The sequence below is a fragment of the Ahaetulla prasina genome, chromosome 7 (assembly GCF_028640845.1).
Source record: "Ahaetulla prasina isolate Xishuangbanna chromosome 7, ASM2864084v1, whole genome shotgun sequence".
In the NCBI taxonomy this organism is placed as follows: domain Eukaryota; kingdom Metazoa; phylum Chordata; class Lepidosauria; order Squamata; family Colubridae; genus Ahaetulla; species Ahaetulla prasina.
The window spans coordinates 24673213-24695828 of NC_080545.1; the positions used below are offsets into that span (position 1 = coordinate 24673213).

General features: G+C 39.4%; 1 protein-coding gene across 10 annotated transcripts in view; it reads right to left on the bottom strand.

Annotated features, from left to right (window-relative positions):
* Nucleotides 1-22145, bottom strand: part of MAPK12 (mitogen-activated protein kinase 12) — a 55468-nt gene extending 33323 nt beyond the window's left edge. For 4 of the 10 annotated variants that reach the window (XM_058190200.1, XM_058190202.1, XM_058190201.1 and 1 more), the window contains exons 1-7: nt 19322-22142; nt 15062-15191; nt 10944-11002; nt 7696-7807; nt 5010-5039; nt 4261-4308; nt 41-155 (exon numbers count right to left, since the gene is read on the bottom strand). In XM_058190200.1, the coding sequence (XP_058046183.1) occupies nt 41-155; nt 4261-4308; nt 5010-5039; nt 7696-7807; nt 10944-11002; nt 15062-15191; nt 19322-19437 (610 nt within the window). In that variant the 5' untranslated portion in view covers nt 19438-22142. Of the gene's footprint in view, nt 1-40; nt 156-3152; nt 3201-3901; nt 3932-4260; nt 4309-5009; nt 5040-7695; nt 7808-10943; nt 11003-15061; nt 15192-19321 lie in introns of all 10 variants that reach the window. The other 6 variants (XM_058190207.1, XM_058190206.1, XM_058190208.1 and 3 more) reach the window with 5 other exon arrangements.
* Between the last annotated feature and the right edge of the window lie 471 nt (nt 22146-22616).

A 22616-nucleotide genomic window follows, 5' to 3' on the forward strand; every position in this document is an offset into this window, starting at 1 on the left:
CCAGTGCAGAAAACCAGTTTCTAGCAAATACAAAAATTACCTGTTTGTGTATAATGCATCCAATTAAGTATAACTTCTGGGGCTCGATACCACCTAGTAACCACATAGCCAGTCATCTCACTATCTGTATGTCTTGCCAGCCCAAAATCTAAAATCTGTTTTAGAGGAACAAAATATAATCAATTTTCATTTCTAGAATTGTTATAAAAGCCTTGAATTGTTCACGTTAGAAAATATCCCTAAACATTTCCCTAAAAACATAAACTATTCCCTTGAAAATAGTTAAAAGAGATGCCTAACTGGCTACATTAAATTTCTGTCGCATTGCTAAAATACTTATTTCTCATATCCATGTATTTTCTCATTACCTCCACTCAATTTACATTATCCAAATAATTGATTGCAAAGAAATAATACCCTTATTTTAGAGGAATGCAAATTATTATTTGGATTTTGTAGCCTTGTTCATATTAAATATCATTTTTGCAAGTGAAGGATAAGAATCTCAAAGGCATATTCATTACATGCAATTTATGCAAACAGCATAAACACAAGTTTGACATATTGTATTTTTCCTGACAGTAGTAAGTGGAAATCCAGTTCACAGGAATTATTTTTTACATTATATAATCATAAAGGCAGAAAAATGAAACAACATGAATTTGGCTTATTATTTATATTCACAGCTACTGAGAAAGCTTTGAGCTTACTTTAGGCCATGACAATGTAGCTGTCAGAAAAGAATTTTCTTCCACTATTATCAGCTACTCCAAAGTGTCAAAGACCTCTGGCTCCAAGCATTACATAGGGTTCAGAGTTACTATGCCCAAAGTGGATGGAAATACAATTTGAAAATCAATCTCATTACTAATTACTGCATGTACCAATATGTGGATCCAACTCAATGCAATTTTTTAAAATTAAATTGTTATGATTTTAAAAGTGAAAAAATGAAATAAAGCACTTACAGGTAATCATCCACTTATAACTATAACTGGACGTTAAATCTTGTTGCTTGTGATAGCATGTGACTACTTTGTTCACTGACTGCAATCCTGGCTCTCTCACTTGCAGCTGTGGGTTGTTAAGCAGACTGCTGGGGTTTGGGCTTCCAGGGCGTGGTGGAGAGGGCCCAAGTCAAGGAGAACGATTACCAGAATGCTTACTGACTTTCTGTGTGTTAGGCAAACAACCAAACACACACACATGCAGAGTTTGAGTTAACTACTTTTTAGGTTCTGTCTATAACAGTGATGGCTAACCTTTTTGACATTGCATGCCAAGAGGGGGGGGTGTCAGGGATCACGTGCATGCATGCCCACACCCATAATTCTATGCACCCCGCCCCTGCAACCCCCCCACTCCTCCCCCAGCTACTGGCACGTGATGGCCTGGTAGGTCTCTCTCACCTGGCTCCAAAGCCTCTCTATGAGTCTGGGAAGGGCGAAAACGGCCACCCCCCCTCGAGAGGCTCCGGAGGCTGGGGACAGCAAAAAAGTCACTTCTGTCCAACTGGAAGGCGGGAAACGGGCCATTTCTGGGCTCCGGAAGGCCTCCAAAGGGGTGGAGAAGGCCATTTTTGCCCTCCGGAGGGCCTCCGAAGGGGTGGGGAAGGCCGTTTTTGCCCTCCCCGGACTCATAGAGAGGCTCTGGAGCCAGGTGAGAGAGAAAAACAGGCCTTCCCCACCCACCCCCAGGCCCTCCGGAGGCAGGAAACAACCTGCTTCCCTACTTCTGGAGGGCTCAGAAGGCCCGAAAATCGGCTGGCTAGCATGCCCATGTGCGCCAGAGCTGAGCTCATGTGCCCACTGATATGGCTACATGTACCACCTGTAGCACACGTGCCATAAGTTCACCATCACGGGTCTATAATATAGGAATCTCCTCAGTCTAGCAGCCTACTCTTGGGAATGACCTTAGCCCTTTTGCAGTCAGGCAGTGATTCTAGGCTAGCTCTGAACTTGATCTGCCTCCCTCCCATGCTGGGTGCTTCCCAACACTGGAGGAGATGGCAGAGAAAATTGTAATTTTCAGGACATTTGACAACTGGTTGTAAACGTGAACAAGTTGCCAAGTGCTCAAAATGCAGTCATGCGATAGCAACGTGACATTCTATTATAGCAGGAAGCACTTTGTGATCTCTAAAGCACCCATTTCAAAGCTGTAATAACTGAGCAATCATTAAATAACTGGCCATAAATTGTAGACTACCTGTAATTGCTTTCTTATATTAAAGTTGCAATTTAACAGTTGGCAGGTAAGAAGCTTTGCATACTTTCAGAGGATTTTGCTACAAGATTTCCATGAAAATACTCTACATCTAACCCTCTGTTTAATTCCTCTTTTTCAATTGGAATATTTTTTAAAAAACAGTGTATCTGTTTAAACACACCTATGATGCTCTAACAAAACTTAAGCAATTTATGTTGCCTTAATGTGCTGTCCTAGGGATTATTGCTTGTTAGAAATATTGTGTTTGCCATGAATTCATACAAATCCTGAACTCAATAACCAGCTATGTAACATAGAACCAAATTGAAGATCATACTGAACTGCTTATAGCTTCAGCCAATCCATACTAACAATAGTAAGTCAAAAATAATTTAATTTTTGAAGCTTTTTATATGAACCCCATCAACAGAGCCTTTATTAAGATGCTCAATTGTCTAAATGAAAGCTTAAAAAGTGAAAAGCCCTAGAGTGTCTACTCAGCATTTTATTCACATTACCCCAATCTAGGACTGCATGCTATGTTTACAGCTTGTATCTTAGTTTCCACAGCTTAATTAAAGATACCTTTTGAAAAAGACAAATGGTCTTTCGTAAAAGACAAACACTTGATTCTGCTGTCTTCTTACAAACAATGGGATGAAAACATTCAAGCTCAAAGCTTTTGGAAAAATGTTAACATACTTCTTTTACAAGCAATCATCCTCACATAGTGTGCAATGTTACAGAGTCTAGCTTTAGTCAGGATATATGCAGCTAATCCAGGCACACAGACATTAACAGTCTATTATTTCATGCAATAGTGCTACAGACTGCAACCTGTTCTCATTTTTAAAATGCTTTTTGTGTTAGTTTATCTGACATAATTCCAGATTCCCCAGTATTTACGTCTAAAAAAGCCACTAGAACATTCAGTTTCTTACCTTCAACTCGCAGTCTTCATTAACTGCTAGATTTCCAGGTTTTAAATCCTATAAAGATGTTTAAAACAAGAAATCTAAAATTAAATTCATTTGCAATTGGAAGTATTTATTTCAAAGGCAAGCATTTTTTTTTAGTTGTTCAAGACAAACAATGGCCCAGAATGCAAATGAGCTGATGTGTTGCCTAATATGAACATAGGGACTGATACTCAAGGGATCAGAAGCTTCTCTGGCAGTGACTGAACAATTACAGAAGCCAAGGGAGCAAGCAAAATATTAAAAGAAAAATCCAAAGTCAAACAGGTGTGTGCATGTATATCACTATAACATTTCCACTGAGCAAAATGAAAATATTACAAGCATGCAAAATCCTGATCTCCTTTTAATCAATCACAAAGCAAACCTGTACTATTCATTGCGTTTCTACTGAATTGGAAATAGTTATTGTAGTATTTCCTGTAGCATAGAGTTTAATTTGCATTTAAGATGTGACTTTGCAAACAGTACATCAAAGAACCCAAGGAATAAATTATCAAGTTCTCATTAAAACAGCAAAGACTTTTTCAAAGAAGCCTTGTAGGTAACAATATTTGAAAGTGGACAATAAACGTTATCTTTCTTTGTATATTTCATTATAAAATTTCAGTATAAAAACTCCAAGCATTATATATGGATATGTGATTGAAGAGAATCTTGCTACAAAAATATCTAAACCTATAAAAAAGGAAAGCTTGAAGAGTTTTACTTACTCTATGAATTATGCCGGATGAATGGATATACTGTGGAAAGAAACAAAAAACATTTTACTCATTTGCTATTGATGAAATGTTTTTGTTGTTCTTCAAAGCTTTTGGAAAATGTTAACATACTTCTTTTACAAGCAATCATCCTTACATAGTGTGCAATGTTACAGAGTCTAGCTTTAGTCAGGATATATGCAGCTAATCCAGGCACACAGACATTAACAGTCTATTATTTCATGCAATAGTGCTACAGACTGCAACCTGTTCTCATTTTTAAAATGCTTTTTGTGTTAGTTTATCTGACATAATTCCAGATTCCCCAGTATTTACGTCTAAAAAAGCCACTAGAACATTCAGTTTCTTACCTTCAACTCGCAGTCTTCATTAACTGCTAGATTTCCAGGTTTTAAATCCTATAAAGATGTTTAAAACAAGAAATCTAAAATTAAATTCATTTGCAATTGGAAGTATTTATTTCAAAGGCAAGCATTTTTTTTTAGTTGTTCAAGACAAACAATGGCCCAGAATGCAAATGAGCTGATGTGTTGCCTAATATGAACATAGGGACTGATACTCAAGGGATCAGAAGCTTCTCTGGCAGTGACTGAACAATTACAGAAGCCAAGGGAGCAAGCAAAATATTAAAAGAAAAATCCAAAGTCAAACAGGTGTGTGCATGTATATCACTATAACATTTCCACTGAGCAAAATGAAAATATTACAAGCATGCAAAATCCTGATCTCCTTTTAATCAATCACAAAGCAAACCTGTACTATTCATTGCGTTTCTACTGAATTGGAAATAGTTATTGTAGTATTTCCTGTAGCATAGAGTTTAATTTGCATTTAAGATGTGACTTTGCAAACAGTACATCAAAGAACCCAAGGAATAAATTATCAAGTTCTCATTAAAACAGCAAAGACTTTTTCAAAGAAGCCTTGTAGGTAACAATATTTGAAAGTGGACAATAAACGTTATCTTTCTTTGTATATTTCATTATAAAATTTCAGTATAAAAACTCCAAGCATTATATATGGATATGTGATTGAAGAGAATCTTGCTACAAAAATATCTAAACCTATAAAAAAGGAAAGCTTGAAGAGTTTTACTTACTCTATGAATTATGCCGGATGAATGGATATACTGTGGAAAGAAACAAAAAACATTTTACTCATTTGCTATTGATGAAATGTTTTTGTTGTTCTTCCAAAGCTTTGCAAGGCAATGGCAAAAACAATCCATAGGGAACCACTGTGATGCAAGTAGTCATCTTCATCATGATCTGACTCCTTTTTTTTTGGTTAGGGTTAGGGTTAGATCAGGCTGTAATTTTGTCTATATTTACAGATATGCCTCTGGTCCCCACAAAACCTCTTTATAGTTCTTAAGAATAAAAAACTTTTGATGTCTTCAATGGTGCACTTTGCATGAATACCCATCTGTTAAAGGATAAAGGTAATCTGAGGCAATAATGAGCATCTTGCAAGATTAGAATATGAGAAACAGAACAGCCTCATCTGTCTGCTTTCTCATAAATGCCATTTTGTGACCTGAATGCCCCCACTGTTAATATTTGTTATGTAAATGGGCAAGAGTTCACAAGAAGCAGCCATTTTGTCAGTGTCCATGACAAGGTTTTGAAATTAAAATTTGTCTTTCAATTCAAAAAGACCCTACTTCATGTACTTTAGCTGTGTTTCATGGAAGTTGCAATCCAAGAAACCTAGAAATCAATATTTGTTTCAGTTATCAGAAACCAGATATCTAGATTGAGAAACATATGAATGGAAAATTCAGAAATCTTCTATCAAGCCAAGCACTATTAACTGGAGGATTATTTCTTTGCTGCAGACCAACACTTCACCTTACCTATATATGTAGAAAACCAGGCTTTTGAACTCTGGCTCAAGACCAATTGTCTGCCTTTCTTCTCTGCAAGCACTACACTTCCAGATAAAACAAATTTGCAAAACAGCTTGGATGGTGCTTTTGTACACCATAGCTCTACTTGGGTTCTATTTCTGTCCTTGTTTCCTTTCAACAATGGCATTGCCATCACTATGGGATTCCCAAACTAGAGTCTTCAGCCATTTTAATCTTCTTTCTACTATATTAGCAGGAAATTTTTTTTTTTTGAAATCTTAGCATGAGCCCTTACATTTGCACAATGTATTCACAGTATATTTTGTGTAGAAGAAATGAATTACTAGTCCTACAAGTAAGAAAGGATTGTTACAGAAATATTCTTAGGTAAGCAAAGCTTCCTAAGAAACTAACAAGGAGCAGGGAAAAGCAATGAATTCTGTTGGAGATTCTGTAATGTAGTGATGAATGTGATGGACTAGGGACTGGAAAGGCAGAGATTCAAGATCCGCCTGAGCCATGAAAGCTCAGCGGGTGATTTAGAATCACTCTTGCAATTCAATATATCTCACAGGGTTGTTGTTATGGGAGGATAAAAGCTCTCTATCGGTATCCTCAAACTTGTAAAGGAAAGGTAGGAAATCAATCAAATAAATATATGAAACCATTCGTAATCCTCTGTGACAGTACTACAACATCAAATGCCCATTTCTTTTTCAGAAAGGTAGTTGTCATTTCTTGTTGCCATAACAGGCAGTTTAAACAAACATGAAAAACAGCCAGGTGTTGCTTCTCAGCAAACACTAGGTACAATATTTATGGCTTTTCCCTCCCTGCACCTGGGCCAGATTGCACATTGCAACTGAGATGGCTTTCTGGCTTAAAAGAACCAGAGCACTACATGAGGCCTAAGGTAATCAAAGGCCATTGTTGTTTTCCTGGCTTGGTTTGCAGTAAATTCAACAGTGCCAAGGTCTAAACCTGACCACAAAATTCCATTCCACTCTCCACTTTATTCTACTCTACTTTATCCATATCCATCATCTCTATCCATACTCTATTCTTCCCTTCCTTTCTCCTTCCTTCAGCAAGTAAAGGGAGAGATAATTTACTATAAAGTCCGAATCTAGAAGAGTAACTGATTGCTTCCAAATAAGTCAGGAACTTCAAAACAATTCTATAGCATGTTTCAAAGGAGGCTTATAGAACTTGGGTATTTTAGGACCAAAACTGTAACCCCAGCTTCAGACAAATCATGAGGCAATTTATTTTTATTTGCCAGGATTCCTCATTTTCTACACAGTACAAATAAGGTTCATAAGTAAATGAATTAAACAGAATCTTCATACTTACCTTCAAATTAATTAAATTTAGAACTAATAGAGAAGCTAGAAGGTTTTGTGCAAATAATCAATGTTTATAAACCTAAAAGGATTTAAAATCCAAACCCTGATGAAGAGAAAGGTTCACCAATTTAAATGTAACATAAAAATCAAAATTCCTTCAAAGTAAGGATGTATAAAACTACATTTTAATTTTAAATTCCATCTGTAAAACGAATATGTAATTTTACACCATACTGAATCACATGAAGTGGATTAGAAACTTGCATGTGTCTGATTATCAGAGGCTGCCTTGACACGTCCTTGTGGTTTTCTTGTGGCAAGAAGTGGTTTGCCATTGCCACTTTCCCAGGGCTGGGAAGAAGTGGTCTGCCATTTTCTGAAGTGGTTTGCCATTGCCGCTTTCCCAGGGCTGAAAATAACAGGTCCAAAGTTACCTGGCTAGCATTGTGCGTAAGGCAGGACTAGAACTCACTACCTCCTGGTTTCTAGCATGATGCCTTAACTACTACTTACCATAAGAAAGGCTATTCTGTCTCAAGAAAATGATGACAAAAACCAAGAGGCAATTAATTATAAGAGAAAGATCTAACCTTTAGGCCCTTTAACATCTGGTAAACAAGGAACTGGATCCTATCTTCAGTTAGTTTCTCATGCTTCATTATTTTACTTAAGTCTGTTCCCATAAATGGCATGACAAGGTAGCTAAAATGAAAAGGCAATTAAACATGAACTAAACTGAATTACATAGTCTAATTGTAATATCGTATAATAGCAACTTAACATGTAAAGGCATGCCATATTATGAATATTTCAGTTGGAAGATATCAGGACAGTATAGAAAATACAAATCTATCTTTAAATATGAACACTAAATTGGAATTCAGGTAGTCCTCAACTTGCAACCAAACTTGAGCCCAAAATTTTCATTGCTAAACAAAACAGTTGCTAACTGAATTTTGCCACAATCGTTAAGTGAGTCACTGTAGTTGTTAAAGTTAGTAACATGGTTGTTAAGTGAATCTGGCTTCCCCATTGACTTTATTTTATTTTTTTTATTTTTATTTTTTTTATTTATTTATTTTGTCAAACACAACAATATATATAAATATAAGCATGAAATAACCACACAAAGTGAATACAACCAAAGGGAACATTAGGACAGGAACGGTAGGCACGCTGGTGCTCTTATGCACGCCCCTTTGCTTGTCAGAAAGTTGCAAAAGGGAAGCATATGCCCCTGGGACACTGCAACAGTCATAAATACATGCCAGCTGCCAATCAATCAAATTTTAATCACGTGACCATGGGGATGCTGCAATGGTTGCAAGTGTGAAAAATGGTTGTGTCAACTTTTTTCGGGACTGTTGTAACTAAACAAATGGTTGTAAGTCAGGGACTATCTGTATAATAAAAAGGTCAATGTAAAAAGAAGTGCCTTGAAACCTTTCCTAAAATTCTAGAGAATTGGTGGCAAAACTTTTTTCTACAATACATTACCTAGATTGAGAGCAAGATAGAATTTACTTTGGATGATAAAATAATCATGTAAAAATTGATCCTATTTTCCACTAGGGATTATCTTATATAAAGGCTTCTGTTCTTTTTTTTTTTAAACTAAACACCACAAATGGTTTATACTTTAGAACAATAAATGTTGATTGATAACATTATGAGGTGGGTTTCAGCAGGTTCTGACCAGTTCTGGAGAACCAGTAGTGGAAATTTTGAATAGTTCGGAGAACCGGTACTAAAAATTTTGACTGACTCCGCCCCCATCTATTGTCTGCCTCCCAAGTCCCAGCTGATTGGGAGGAAATGGGGATTTTGCCACGCCCACCAAGCCATGCCACACCCACCAAGTCATACCCACAGAACCAGTAGTAAAAAAATTTGAAACCTACCACTGATATAGTTGGCGTAGTTTTATACTAGTACATAAAACTAGGCTGAGCTAGAGGATGCAGGTTGAAAAACTACTCTTTTAATCTCTCCATCATCTAGCTCAGGGGTGTCAAACTCATGGCCTAATAATCAATCAATCAATCAATCAATCAATGGAGAGGCACATGTGCTGTTAAGACGAAGGCTGACAAAAAGATGAAGACTATTCCAGTTGCTTTTTTGACGATTGCAATGTAAATTACTTGGAAGGACCCAGAATTGGGGACTTTGGAACTGGACAGATAATGTGAACAAATCTGGCACATGGAGAAGTATTATCTTGCTTGCCAGAAATAATAAAATATTATTAATCTTTAATTAAAAGCCCTACTAAATTAAATGAAATCCACTTAACCTTTTAAACATGTCTAAGGTAGTCCAATCTATACTTGGCTATCAATTATTTAAATTGGGAAACAGAGAAATTTGCAGAAAAGTGATTAAACACATAAAAAGGGAGCAGAAAAAAAGCAGGTACTTTTCAGCTTCTGGGGACTCTATTTAATGCAAAGGAAAAAGCAGAGCTTTCTGATAAAAAACAACAACACAACATAATAAACAAAGAATCAGACCTGGAGTGCTGACAATTGTTGAATAATGAAAACACTGATGTGTGCTTTCCTCCATGATTTTATTATGGCTAATGTGCCACAGCTTATGAATATTGCAAAGCTGCTGAATAGCTCGCAAGCTATTCCAACAACATAAGTAACTAATGACAAAAATATGGTTGAGGTAACTTAATAACTGTAGCTTTTTTAAACTAATACATGTATGGTAGATATTACTGTGTTCACACATAATAAGAAAATGCAGGACTTTAAATACAGGGTTAAAAGCTGACAAATACATGCAAAAATGTAATACTAATTTAAAGCAGAAGAGGGTGAAAATAAACTATTTATAGAAGCAATTAATTGCAGAAACCCAAGTAACTAATAAAAGTTTCATAGATTCCTCTGCTAGATGGGGCAGGAGAAATTATTTCTATTTTTTGTACAAATAGCTTCAACTTCCCAAGTGTTGCACACTACAAACACCCATCATACAACAGAAATTGTGGATCAACACCTGGCTACTGTTGAGTAGAAAAAGCTGCTTTAGGTTTTAAATGGCTAAACCAATCTACTTTTTAATAAATGACTACCGTTGGATCTCCCAATACTTAATTATAAATAATAAATATGCTTTTTTTAAAAAAAATCAGATATTTAACTAATCTGGCAAAAACAAAAAGTGGTATATAAACCTAACAAATAAATAAACAAACTACTTTTGTATGTCCTCCGGCTTTATTTGATAAAATCTTAACCATTAAAACTAGAAAGATCTTTCAGAAGTTTAATTTTCTATTTAATGTTATAAAGAGGTAACATCTATCTTTAAGTTCATAGTGTGTAAAAACATAGATGATTGCAATGTCATTTTATTCTACATAAAGGCACGTGATTCTTGCAGCATAATGACAATGCTCACCAACACCTACATTATTGTATCCTAATATGAAGAACCAGATTCCAAACTGTTCCAGTTAACTCCAGATCAAACTTAACCAAAAACAGGGGTAGGCCACTAATTTTTCCAAGGGGCCACATGAGAAACTGGGAATGTTGAGGAGGGTCACCACCGCACTGCCAATGCCCTACCATCTGCAGGTACTACATAGGTATCCTGCCCCCGACATTCTCACCCCACCCCCAACATTACTGAAGCCCTGTTCTCCCACTGATGCCAATTCCATGTGCCAGACTGGAATCTCTGAGCCATAAAATGCCCAGGTCTGCAAGAAGGAACAATAATTCCATCAATATAAATACCAAGAAATTTGAGATCAGCATCTATTTTAGTGTAAATCATAACACAGAACCCAAAATTTTCCCCAAAACTATACACTTACAAGTCATTAAATTTATCCAGTGAAGGATCTGGTGTGAAGACATCTAAAAGCCCAATTACCTACAGAAGAAAAGAAACAGAAATAAGAAAATACTGCCATTGCAATTATTTGCATGAGAAACATTAATTGCCAGTCTACTTCCATGTCTAGTTCAAGGTATTGATTATGATCTTTAAAGCCCTACATTGCATGAAAACTGTCTTTATCCCATTACATCAGTCTGACCCACCTGATCACACAGGAAAGATGTGCTGCAGATCCCGTCAGTTAATGAGTGACTGGTGGAGTCCACAAAGAGCTTTCTCTGCCTTTATCCCCACTCTGTGGAAGCCTACCCCCTCCAGAGGTGAGGCGGGTCCCCACTCTCTTGGCTTTCCATAAAGCTGTGATAAAAACACAGCTCTACATCTTTTCTTGCACCAATGAAACGGAGAGTTGGTGCCCTGAAAGCCCCCTCAAACTTTTAATCAATTTTGTAACATCCCTTGCCTGTTTTAAATTTTACATACTGTTTTATAAGTTTTTAATATTTTATTGTACACTTTCCAGAATTGCTTTGTGAAGGAGATGGACAGTTCTTAAATGTGACAAACAATCAGTGAATTCAGGGTTTGTTTTACTGTAGGGCAGGAGTGTCAAACTCAAGGCCCAGGGGTCAGATCCGGCCGGCAGGGTGCTTAGATCTGGCCTGCAGAGCAACCCTGGAAACAATAAAGGACCAGCCCACGATGCCTCTGCCAGCAAAAAGAACACAAGAACAGTTTTTTCCCGCACGCCATCACTCTGATAAACAAATAATTCCCTCAACACTATCAAACTATTTAGTAAATCTGCACTATTAATCTTCTCATCGTTCCTATCACCCATCTCCTTCCACTTATGACTGTATGACTGTAACTTTGTTGCTGGTAATCCTTATGATTTATATTGATATTGATTGTTTCCTGATTGCTTATTTGTACCCTATGATTATCATTAAGTGTTGTATCATTAAGTGTTAAATTTGTACCCTATAAGTGTTGTACCTTGATGAAGGTATCTTTTCTTTTATGTACACTGAGAGCACATGCACCAAGACATTCCTTGTGTGTCCAATCACACTTGGCCAATAAAAATTCTATTCTATTCTATTCTAAAAAAAAAAAGAGCTTGGGAGTGCTGCGGGCAGCCTTTCCAAGCTCCGTTTTTACTGGCAGAGGGTTGTAGGAGGCCGTGCGGCCGAAAACAGAGCTTAGGAGCCCGTTTTCAGTGGCAAATTGCTCAGCCCACCACAGGCATCCCCAACACGAGTGACTTCAAACTGGCCACACCCTTCCTGACCCCCCCCACCCCCCCCGACCAAACACAACCTTGATGCGGCCCTCAGTGAAATTGAGTTTGACTCCCATGTTGTAGGGAAATGGTATCCTATATGTTGTATGCATATCATGTGTACAGGTTGGATCTGAGCAACTGAGAGCAAATTGGAGCTGAGATTTCCATCTCTTCAACCCCTCTAAAAACACACCAGAAATTATAAATACTTCATGTGAAGGAGGATTGTCAATGGAGATCAAATTTCCTTTGGCACTGCTTTGTTTGCGCAAATGTCTCCTTGGATCAGAAGAGAAAACTGTTGACCTGAAGCTTCCTTTGTGCAACTTCAGAGATTCCTCTACTGTAACTGTATCTGTTCAAATGGACACCATTCTGAGGTAGGTATCAGAAAGAAATAATCTTAAAGATTTATCACAATTAAAAAATAAAGACTCACTATATTGCCACCAACTAAGTTTTGTTCACATGGAAGATGTAAATCTCTTGTAGACATCATTCATCCAGAAAGATTAACTATGATCCTTCCCACTAAAAGATTTCTACCCATTTTAATTTGGCTTAGCAACACCGCATACATAGATACCCCTCCCCTAAATATTTAATGAATAGATAAAATATTACAAGCCTGCTATTATCTCACAAATTCTCATGAAAATTCATGACCCACAAGCTTCATCTGAGAAATGACAAAGCCAGGAGCCAAAAAAAGTGCTGAGCCTTGATTTACTGCATCCCATCAAGAAAACCTTGACCAAATTAACCTGCATGAAAACACAAACCTGCCTGATTCTTATCCACTAATTTATTTGCTTGGCAGAAAAATAGAAGATGATTAGTGCTGAAAAAGAGTAATTAATGGATTCAAAATATATTCAGTTTGCTCCATGCTAAAATGCAATGCTAAAACAAAAACTCTGAAAGAGCACTTTAACAAAACTGTGGCTTGAGTGGAATGGAATATTTGTAATTAGCAACAAGACAGCATTCTCTTCCTCAACCCCCAGATTCACAACCAGTACTGATAATTACTAGACAAAACATATAATGTTTAATTGGACTAAAAAGTAATTCTGTCAAGAGCACATGGAAGTATCAACTGATATAACAAAAACCTTTAGTCTCTTTAGTTTTCAAAAAAGGGGAACAGGCATTTTGCACAAAGTATTATTGTTCAGACATGATAGTAAACTATTTACATTATATATATATTTAAAAATTGTATCTATTTATCTATCTATAGTTTTTTAATGCTGTAATTCCAAATCACAAAAATAATTAAGACTTTGCAATGCTGATATATTAAAAATCAGTTACAATTAAATCAAAATTTCACCAAAATTTCTAAAACTGCATTTAAGTCACAGTTCCTATAGAATTCCAGGCATTTGAGATATCAATAGCATGGAAATAGAAATACACAGCGATACCATTTAGCCAAAGGGCTCAGTGAACATAATATCAGACTGGCACCACTTGTTCATTAAACTCCACAACAATTCTCACTTAATCATTAAGATTTTTTAAAATTTGGCATTCCGTAATATTAGGCTATGATTAGCATTTTCATCCACCTGCTCTATTCCTTTATTATCAGTTCTATGAGATAAGTGTATTTATCAGTTCTAATTTGAACTAAATAGACTTTAATTATGGATAGATCTTAATTGTTATTCATTTAACCAATTCTGACTGCTGATTGTTTCAATAACGTTCAATAAGGTTTTGCAGAGTGTATTTTAAGACTGAAAGTGGTTAAAGGTGGAAGAATAACAACTTTTAGGAGTCAGAAACATTAAAAATGTGTTGCCTAAATAGATAATTGTATTGATGACTTTTATTTGGGATTGTTCTGTTAAACTTATCCCAGGTTTGGGCTCAGAACTAATGCTAAATGCTATTCTCATGGCCATGCTTTGGAAAAAAGGAAGTTTTGTTTATCAGGTGCTAAACTAGAATTGTTAAGCAATGCTTGTCCATACTAGGCTTCTGTTACTAATAATAGTTGATGAGGCAGTGGATGAATGAAAGGTTGCGCAAAACTTACTCATTTAGAAGAAATAATAAAACAACAACAATGATTTAGGTCAGTGGTCACCAACCGTGGTCTGCAAGAAAATTTTGGTGGTCTGTGAAGAAATCTTCCTATTTTTGCTGGTGCACCCTGGTGGAGAAGCTGCTCTGGGATGACCAATGGGCCAGTCCTGTGAGTGTGATTACTACAGCTCTGGAATATGGGACCGGCTCTGGAAATCTCTGCCCTGGAGTGGCACATGCAGGTGGTGCAATACGCAAAAAGGAGAGCAGCCCTCTCTGACCGGAATGAATAATGGTGCTGGGGCTGCAGCGGGGGAGGGGGTGGCGCAAGCAGGTTGAAGCAGCGATTGCGATGGCTGGAAGCTGCGGGAGTGAAGCACTACTTGCACTGGCACAGCATCAGCTTCCACCTCGGTATATTTGCGCCAGCTGGTGGCGCAAAGCAGCCCTCGTCTCCTGCCGCTTGGGACTTGGAGCAGTAAATGGCGACTGGTCCAGGGAGCAGCCAGATTTTGCTCTCCATTGCGGACACCAGATCGGCCCCCTGCAAGCTCTCGTCTCTCGAGGAGCACTTGCTGAAGTGGCGTGGGAACTTCGGCCGGGTGAAGTGGTGGTCCCTGAGGTCCAAAAGGTTGGAACCACTGATTTGGATCATCATCTAGATCCATGTTAGTCCGTGTAAACTAGTTCCTGTTAGGCTGCTAAATCAGAGTGCACAAGGATTTTCTGGACTATGGAACAGAAAGTTCATTAGAGCAGGTACTCACATTTTCATGCTTCATGTGCTTCAGAAGGCGCAGTTCCCGATAGGCTCGTTTGGCAAAAAGCTCTGATTGAAATGGGCGGTACAACTTCTTGATAGCCACCTTGCTTCCACTTTTCTGGTCAATAGCTGAACTTAACAGAGACAGAAAAACTGAATTATATGTAAGTAGAGAAGATGGTGGACCTGTCAAGCCAAAATAGCTACTGCATTAACCTTCTAAGGTGGAAAGATTCAGCTTCTATCTTTAATTGTACTACAAAGGTGTCTATGAATTAATAAGGATGGTTGTTCAAATGAGGTTACCTCTCCCCTGTTCTCCTTCTAAGTAGGGCAAGAAGTTTGCTTATCTAGGGAAAATTCTTGACTGACTGAGGCTCACTCCTAGCACCACCAATACAGTAACTACATGCTTCTACCTTAATAACAAACTAGTCTGCTTATCAGTTTGAGAGGTGTATTGTAACAAGAAACCTAAGAAGCTGCTCAAGTTGTATTGTTTCTCTAACTGGCACTGACTCACTGACACCTCTTTTCCATCACCTTCCATCACCTCATTTTAAGAGAAGCCAGAGAACTTCTGCAGGAGAAATAGATACTTTATCAAAGAATTAAGAACTAACCTCAGCAGAGCATAAGATCATGTTTCGTGTGTGTGTGTGTGTGTGTGTGTGTGTGTGTGTGTGTGTGTGTGAGAGAGAGAGAGAGAGAGAGAGAGAGAGAGAGAGAGAGACATGTGTGTGTGTAAGATAGATCAACAACAAATTGTATTGTTATTTACTGGGGGTCATATGTCACTCCAATCCAAAAGGCTGAAGTGACTTAGATTTACCTCTACAAAAACCTCAACACCTGAGGAACAACCAAACATAACAAGAGGGGTTACACCATTCTCTTCCACTTCCATGGCCATGCTCTGATGTGTTCTGAAAATGGAACCTGAGGCAGTAAGAACTTGAAGGTGGATGTTGTTCCAAAGCACAGGCAACATGGTCCCTGGGGATGATATTCCTTAGGGGGCTGGGGATACTCTTTATATGGGTCTTATTGGACAGGAAGAAGCCATTGGGAGAAAATCCAGGTCCTAAGCCATCAATGGTAAATACCTTGATTTGCGCTCAGAAGGAAACTGATAACCAGTAGTTCTCAAAAGATGTGTTACATGAGAGACTCTAGATCTGTGATGGCGAACCTATGGCATGCGTGCCACCATCGGTGGGCATGCGAGCATTGCCTTAGCTCAGCTCTGGCGCAGATATGTGCACCGACCAGCTGGTTTTCAGGCCTTCCGGTCCCACCAGAAGTCGGGAAATGGGCTGTTTCCATCCTCCGGTCCCACTGGAAGTCGGGAAACGGGCTGTTTCCATCTGGGGAGGAGGCCGTTTTTGCCCTCCCCAGGCTCCAAGAAAGCCTCTGGACCCTGGGGAGGGCAAAAAACGGGCCTACCGGGCCCACCGTGTCATCATGTGCCAAAAGTGGGGGGAGCGTGGGGGGGTCACATGCGCATGCATGGGGGAGTGGGGCGCATTGAATTATGGGTGTGGTCACGCGCACATGATCCCCCACGTTCCCCCCACGTGCTTTTGACACGTGATGGCAAAAAGGTTAGCCATTACCACTCTAGATGTTATCATCACTACTGAAACTATGGTCTGGACCAGCTGAACCTACCAAGATGGTTTCAAGGATGTCCCACATAAGGCATATTGCATTAATTCAAACAGGTATGAGGAAGGTGTGAGTGACTGTAAGCAGGACCTTCTGATCCACAAGACTGAAGCAAATGCACCCGATATAACCATGCAGGAGTCCACGCAATCTCAATAGCTGCCTGTTCTTCAAGGAGTTTGAAAACATTTTCAGAAGATTAAGTCTCTTCGTACCTTATAGGACTTGGATATATTGAAAATTATGGATTTCTGAAGCTATAGGTAAGCTACTTTAATTTTGCTTATTTAGATTCACCTATCGTGTTTCCCCCAAAATAAGACCGTCTCATTTTTTTTTAACCCTGAAATAAGCGCTTGGCCTTATTGCCATACACTCAAAAGCCCAATTGGGCTTATTATCAGGGGATATTTTATTTTGGGGAAAACATTGTAGATAGGCCTAATGTTCTTGTCCATAGCAGGATTTGAGCTGGAGAAATTAAAAGATGCAATGACTACCTGTATATAAAGAATAAAAAGAATCACATCTTTGACAGGTATTCTTTAGAAATCCAAATTCTATGTCCCAAGACATAACATGTCCAGCAAGGTGGAAGGTTTGGTAAATCCAGTCTATATAGGTAATACTTAGTGCTTGTACAGATTTATTCCTTCTCATGCCCAATCTATCAATAACTACAGGAATAACAATTTCATTTTTTTCATAATTACTCATGTTCGTTGTTTAAACTCAGTATTTTGTATTTTTCCCATGTGTTATCCTCAATATTGCAAAAATTACTCTTTTCAATTATTATTATACAACACTGCTCTACATTGCTCAATTTTGCTTCTTTTGACTTAGAATACATACTGGAAACTGGAAAGTTTAAAGGAGCCAAATATTTTTTCCCATTCAGAATACCTTTTTCCACATAAATTCACTTTCATTTAGTTTAAACAATGAATACATCGCAAAAAATGAGTCAAAGATATATCCATCTGGCCAGATCATAAGGCTACCCTGAAAGGAAAAAAGCTGGACAGGCTCCAGAATAAGTGAAGACTGAAATCAAGATTCAGCATTTTATGTTCCAAAATCTGTCAGAATTATAACTGGTCACAGAAGCGCAGTTTTGTCAATGCATTCAAACTGCCAATTACACCAACCATCATCAGGGCACATGCCAGAGGAAATAAAACATCAATTTTTCCTATTTCCATTTGAGATCTGGGATCAACAGAAGAGAAGAAACCAGTAATTGATAGATGGAAATAATAGAATGAAGCATTAAAAGGGAAGGGAAATAGGAAGAAGGGACAGGATGTAATGTGATGTAATGGACAGACTTCATGGGTATTTTGGCAATAATATAGAAGCAGTTTGTAATTGCCTTTTCCCAAGTTGCTTTTTCAACTTCCCAATCTACCCTATAGCTATAGAATCTCCTAGTGGTCTTCCATCCATAAAAACAAGTCCAATTTTGCTTTTTTTTATCAGATCCTCCTAGGTTGGCTAGATGCTGGCTATTAATTATTGGAATTGAGTTTCCAACAGAAAATTTGGCTTTCTATTTATTTGGCTTTTGTTTTTAATTACTCACAAGAAGACATTCAGAACAATGGAATAACAGAGTTGGAAGGGACCTTGGAGGTCTTCTAGTCCAGTCCCCTGCTTAGGTAGGAAATGGTTATCCAACCTCTTCTTAAAAACTTCCAGTGTTGGAACATTCACAACTTCTGGAGGCAAGTCATTCCACTGATTAATTGTTCTAACTGTCAGGAAATGTCTCCTTAGTTCCAGGTTCTCTCCTTGATTAATTCATTGCAGCAGCAAAGACATTAAAAAGCTGAGTCATTTCCAGTTAGTAAAAATGACATGTATTGCAAGAATAGTTCGGGTGTGTGTAAACATTTCCCTTTACAAAAACCAGCCACATTTTTGTTGTTGCAAAATTATAATTTACTGCCCAAGGTTGTTTCAGGTTTTCCCCTGTCCCAAAGATCGTTAGCCCCTTCTCTGCCCCAAAACAATGCAGTTAACTTTTCTCTCGCCTCCCTCGGCATCTTCTGTACAACGTGGTAAAAAGGGCAGAATGAAGAAACCCAACCTTCAAAGCCAATGCCAAGTCCTGGTTAACACCAGCACCCCGCTGGTCCTGGGTTCGCTTTCAACGGAGCGTGTGCTGCATTCACACGACACGTTAAAACCCCGCATGCTAACTTAATTAACGATACTGTTCATTGCCGGTTACTGGAGGCTTTCTCGTGTCTCCCGGCGCGTTAAGAGACCTCGGCTGCTGCAAAGTGAGAGGAAACCAGAGAAAACCCAAAGAGCATATCGTGTGAATCGGTGAAACCGCAGCTCCGCGGAAGAAAATGCATGCGCTAAGGCTGGCATTTCGTGCGCCCGCCTCTGGTTACCGGCTGCTACGGAACAGGCTTATGGGTGTGTAGATGTATATGTGTGTGTGAGAGAGGAAGAAACAGTGCCATTGTTCCCTTGCTGGACGGCGCCGGACTTAACGCGCCGACAGCAGCGCAGCGCTTCCTTTCGGGGCTCTTTCCTCTGCCCGCAAAGCAGGGGCGCCCGGTGTGCCTTGGCGACCACTTACCAGACGGCGCCGTAGGCTCCGGAGCCCACCGCCTGCAGCTCTCGGTAGCGCTCCCTCACTTCCCAGACAGTCTTGGTGATCTCCTGGCGGTAGAAGCCTTTCCTGGGGGTGGTCATCGCGGCTTCTCCCTCTTCCCACAAACTGGAGAGAGAAAACCCCCCAAAAACCTGCGAGGAACGTCAGCCGGGGAAAAAAAAGAAAAGAAAAGGGCGGCGGGCTACTTTACACCCGCTCCTTGTGCCTGGCTGGCGCGCGCAGGGCCTTTTGTGCGGCAGCGCGCGCTGTCGCGCGCGTCTCCTCTTGCGGGGGGTCTACGGAACTAACTGGGTCCCAGCGCGCGCGCGCGCCCCCACCCCACTTGCCTGCTCCTCCTATTCGCTTTCACCGGGTGGAGGAGGAGGAGGAGAGCCGCGCGGCGGTCCCTTTGGCTACGCCGAAAGGCCACGTGCGCGCGCTCTCCGCCCTTCCTTCCGCGCTCATTTTGGGGGTGGGTTGGCGGGGTGGGGGGAGAGGGAGAAACTCTGCGGGATGGACGTGGCCTGGACCCTTTCTGGCTCCTGAATGGCTTCTCTCGCCTCCGCGTTGTTAGAAAATGCCGGCTTGGGTTATGCCAAGTTTCAGCACGGAGGTCTAGGGTGGAAAGCAGCTGCTTTGGAACAAAAATGAAGGTTTTTTGGCGGGCGGGGCGGCTTTGGGATTCTCTCTCTCTCTCTCTCTCTCTGGCGAAAACGGAAGACATTATTTCTTCATAATTAACTGCGCTTGATGTCCTAACATAGACACGTCCCGATTAAAAACTCAGAAAACTGCCTCCAAGCCCAACCTGCCCACAGATACGGTCTCCCCAGATAGATTTATTTATTTATTTATTTGTCAATCATATATTAGATAACAGGTAAAAGTATAAACATAATTTGGATAGATGAAAAGAGTAAGTAAAAAAGGAATATTAGGACAGGGACGGTAGGCACGCAGGTGCACTTATGCACCCCCCTTACAGACCTCTTAGGAATGGGGTGAGGTCAACAGTAGACAGTTTAAGCTTAAAGGTTTGGGGAAGAAACTACAGAGTCAGGTAGTGCATTCCAGGCATTGACCCCTCTGTTACTGAAGTCATATTTTCTGCAATCGAGTTTGGAGCGGTTTACCTTGAGTTTGTATCTATTATTTGCTCGTGTATTGTTGTGATTGAAGCTGAGGTAGTCGTTGACAGGTAGGACATTGTGGTAGATAATTTTATGTACTATGCTTAGGTCAGATTGAAGTCGGCGTAGTTCTAAATTGTCTAAGCCCAAAATTTGGAGTCTGGTGGCATAAGGTATTTTCTTGCAAGCAGAGGAGTTTACAGAGAGATTACTCACTCTCAGCCTCACCTCTAGTCTTCCTATCCTAAGTATTTCCATTACTATGTTTTATCATCTTTTCAAGCAGGAGGAGGTTGCAATCTGCAAGCTAGTTAGACAAGTAAAGCTGGCAGCAGGGAAGTTAGTGCAGTTTAGTTTCCTTCTTTGTGCAGCATGCCAAGCGTTTAAATAAGCGTTTAAAGCCACATATGCTCCTTTTGTGGGTTGGTGCAACCCTGTTCTCCAGGACTTGTAAACTGGCTGCGATGCAAAGCCAGATAGGAGAGGAAGGTGTGTTGGGTATGTTTGCCACCTTGAGTTATTTGTAAAAATAAAGGTGGGATACAAATACATCATTAAATCCCAGTCAAACTAGGACATACGGTAAACCTAATTTCCAATTTCCAGGAACTTCCTTGGATGAGATCCCTTCAGCCTCAGGGTTAGGTTCTGTCCACCATCAGATTTAACTGGAATGAAGCAGGTTGATATACAGTAACGTATTGTGCCATCATATAAATTCAGTCAGCAGTAGGTTTAGATTTGTTCTTAAACTGCCCTGGGATTATCTGAAGCTCAACCAGCCCTCTTTGTCCATTATGTTATCCAAAACCAAAATAAAGATGGCAATGTTGGTTTTGTGTCATCAAGTTGATGTCAGCTGTAAGCAGCCACATAGATTTTTGTTGATGTGAGGCGAAGTGGATGGTGGTGACGGACAGATGTTTCGGCAGATAACACTGAGATGGTCTGAAACTTTTTGAGGTATGTGACTTCAGCAATCTCTTGCTTAGTTATGGAATTAAAATGCTAGTTTTCCAAAATAGTCATCTTGAGGTCTGCTGCAGAATGTCCTAGGAAGTTGAAATGCTGTTGTGTTCTAAGGATTTGTGATGTACTCTATTGCCCTTTTCATAAGGGAGGTTAATTGAAGACTTCTGTGATTACCACAGAAGAGCATGTGGGCAAAAATATGTTCCACCCATGATTGATTTCTTGACTGGGGAGTTCAATTTAGGCATGATAGCCAAGAGAAAAATCAAAAAGAAGAACAAGGATATCAAGGCTGCCATCCATGATAGGAGGATTGAAGCTCTGCCTTTTTTAATGTGCATCTCCCATGAAAAAACAGCTTCAATTGTAACTTTGTGGTTGCCATATCAACTCTTTTGACCATATCCCTAAGGGTATCTAGTAGTATAAATCGAATTTAGTATTTGCTAGTTTTCATTTACTTACAGTTTATCAATCTTGTCTCTACTATCTCTATAAAAAATTAGGGTATAGATTATAAGTAGACGCTATGAATCATCTTAATCACCCAAAGTGTGTTCTCCAGCCTAGAGTTCTTAAATACAGTGTAATCTCTTTATTGGTTTGACTTTTCCTAAATACAGTAATTTAAAGGGGGAAAGGCTAGGGTCTCTTTTATTTTTCCCTCAGTGCTTACGGTACTTAAGAATGAAGCTTAGAGCAGGGCTCTCCAACCTTGGCAACTTTAAGACTTGCGGACTTCAACTCCCAGAATTCCTCCCAGATTCTGGGAGTTGAAATCCGCAAATCTTAAACTTGCCAAGGTTGGAGACCCCTGGCTTAGAGGTAACAGACACATAAATACTAGATATTGCTAAAAACTCCTTTGTACACCTTACCTGGAGTGATTCCTTCACCAAGAAGGAAGCTGTTCAGGCATATTATACTTAATCCACAGGGAGCTTGCTTGTGAGGTGCAAAACACCAAACCAAACACAAAGCAAGCAAACCAAATTAAACCCCCTCCTGGAATCTTAGCTGATGATCCATCAAGGATTTCTATTAAAGTATGACTGGTGTGACTATCCATGCCAAGGTTGACTTCTGTGTCTCAAGCAGACAGTTCTATCTCTGATAGATAGAAAGGCCATCGTACAAAGTACTGGCAATATCTATTTCCTATTGTACCTCTGGGTTTA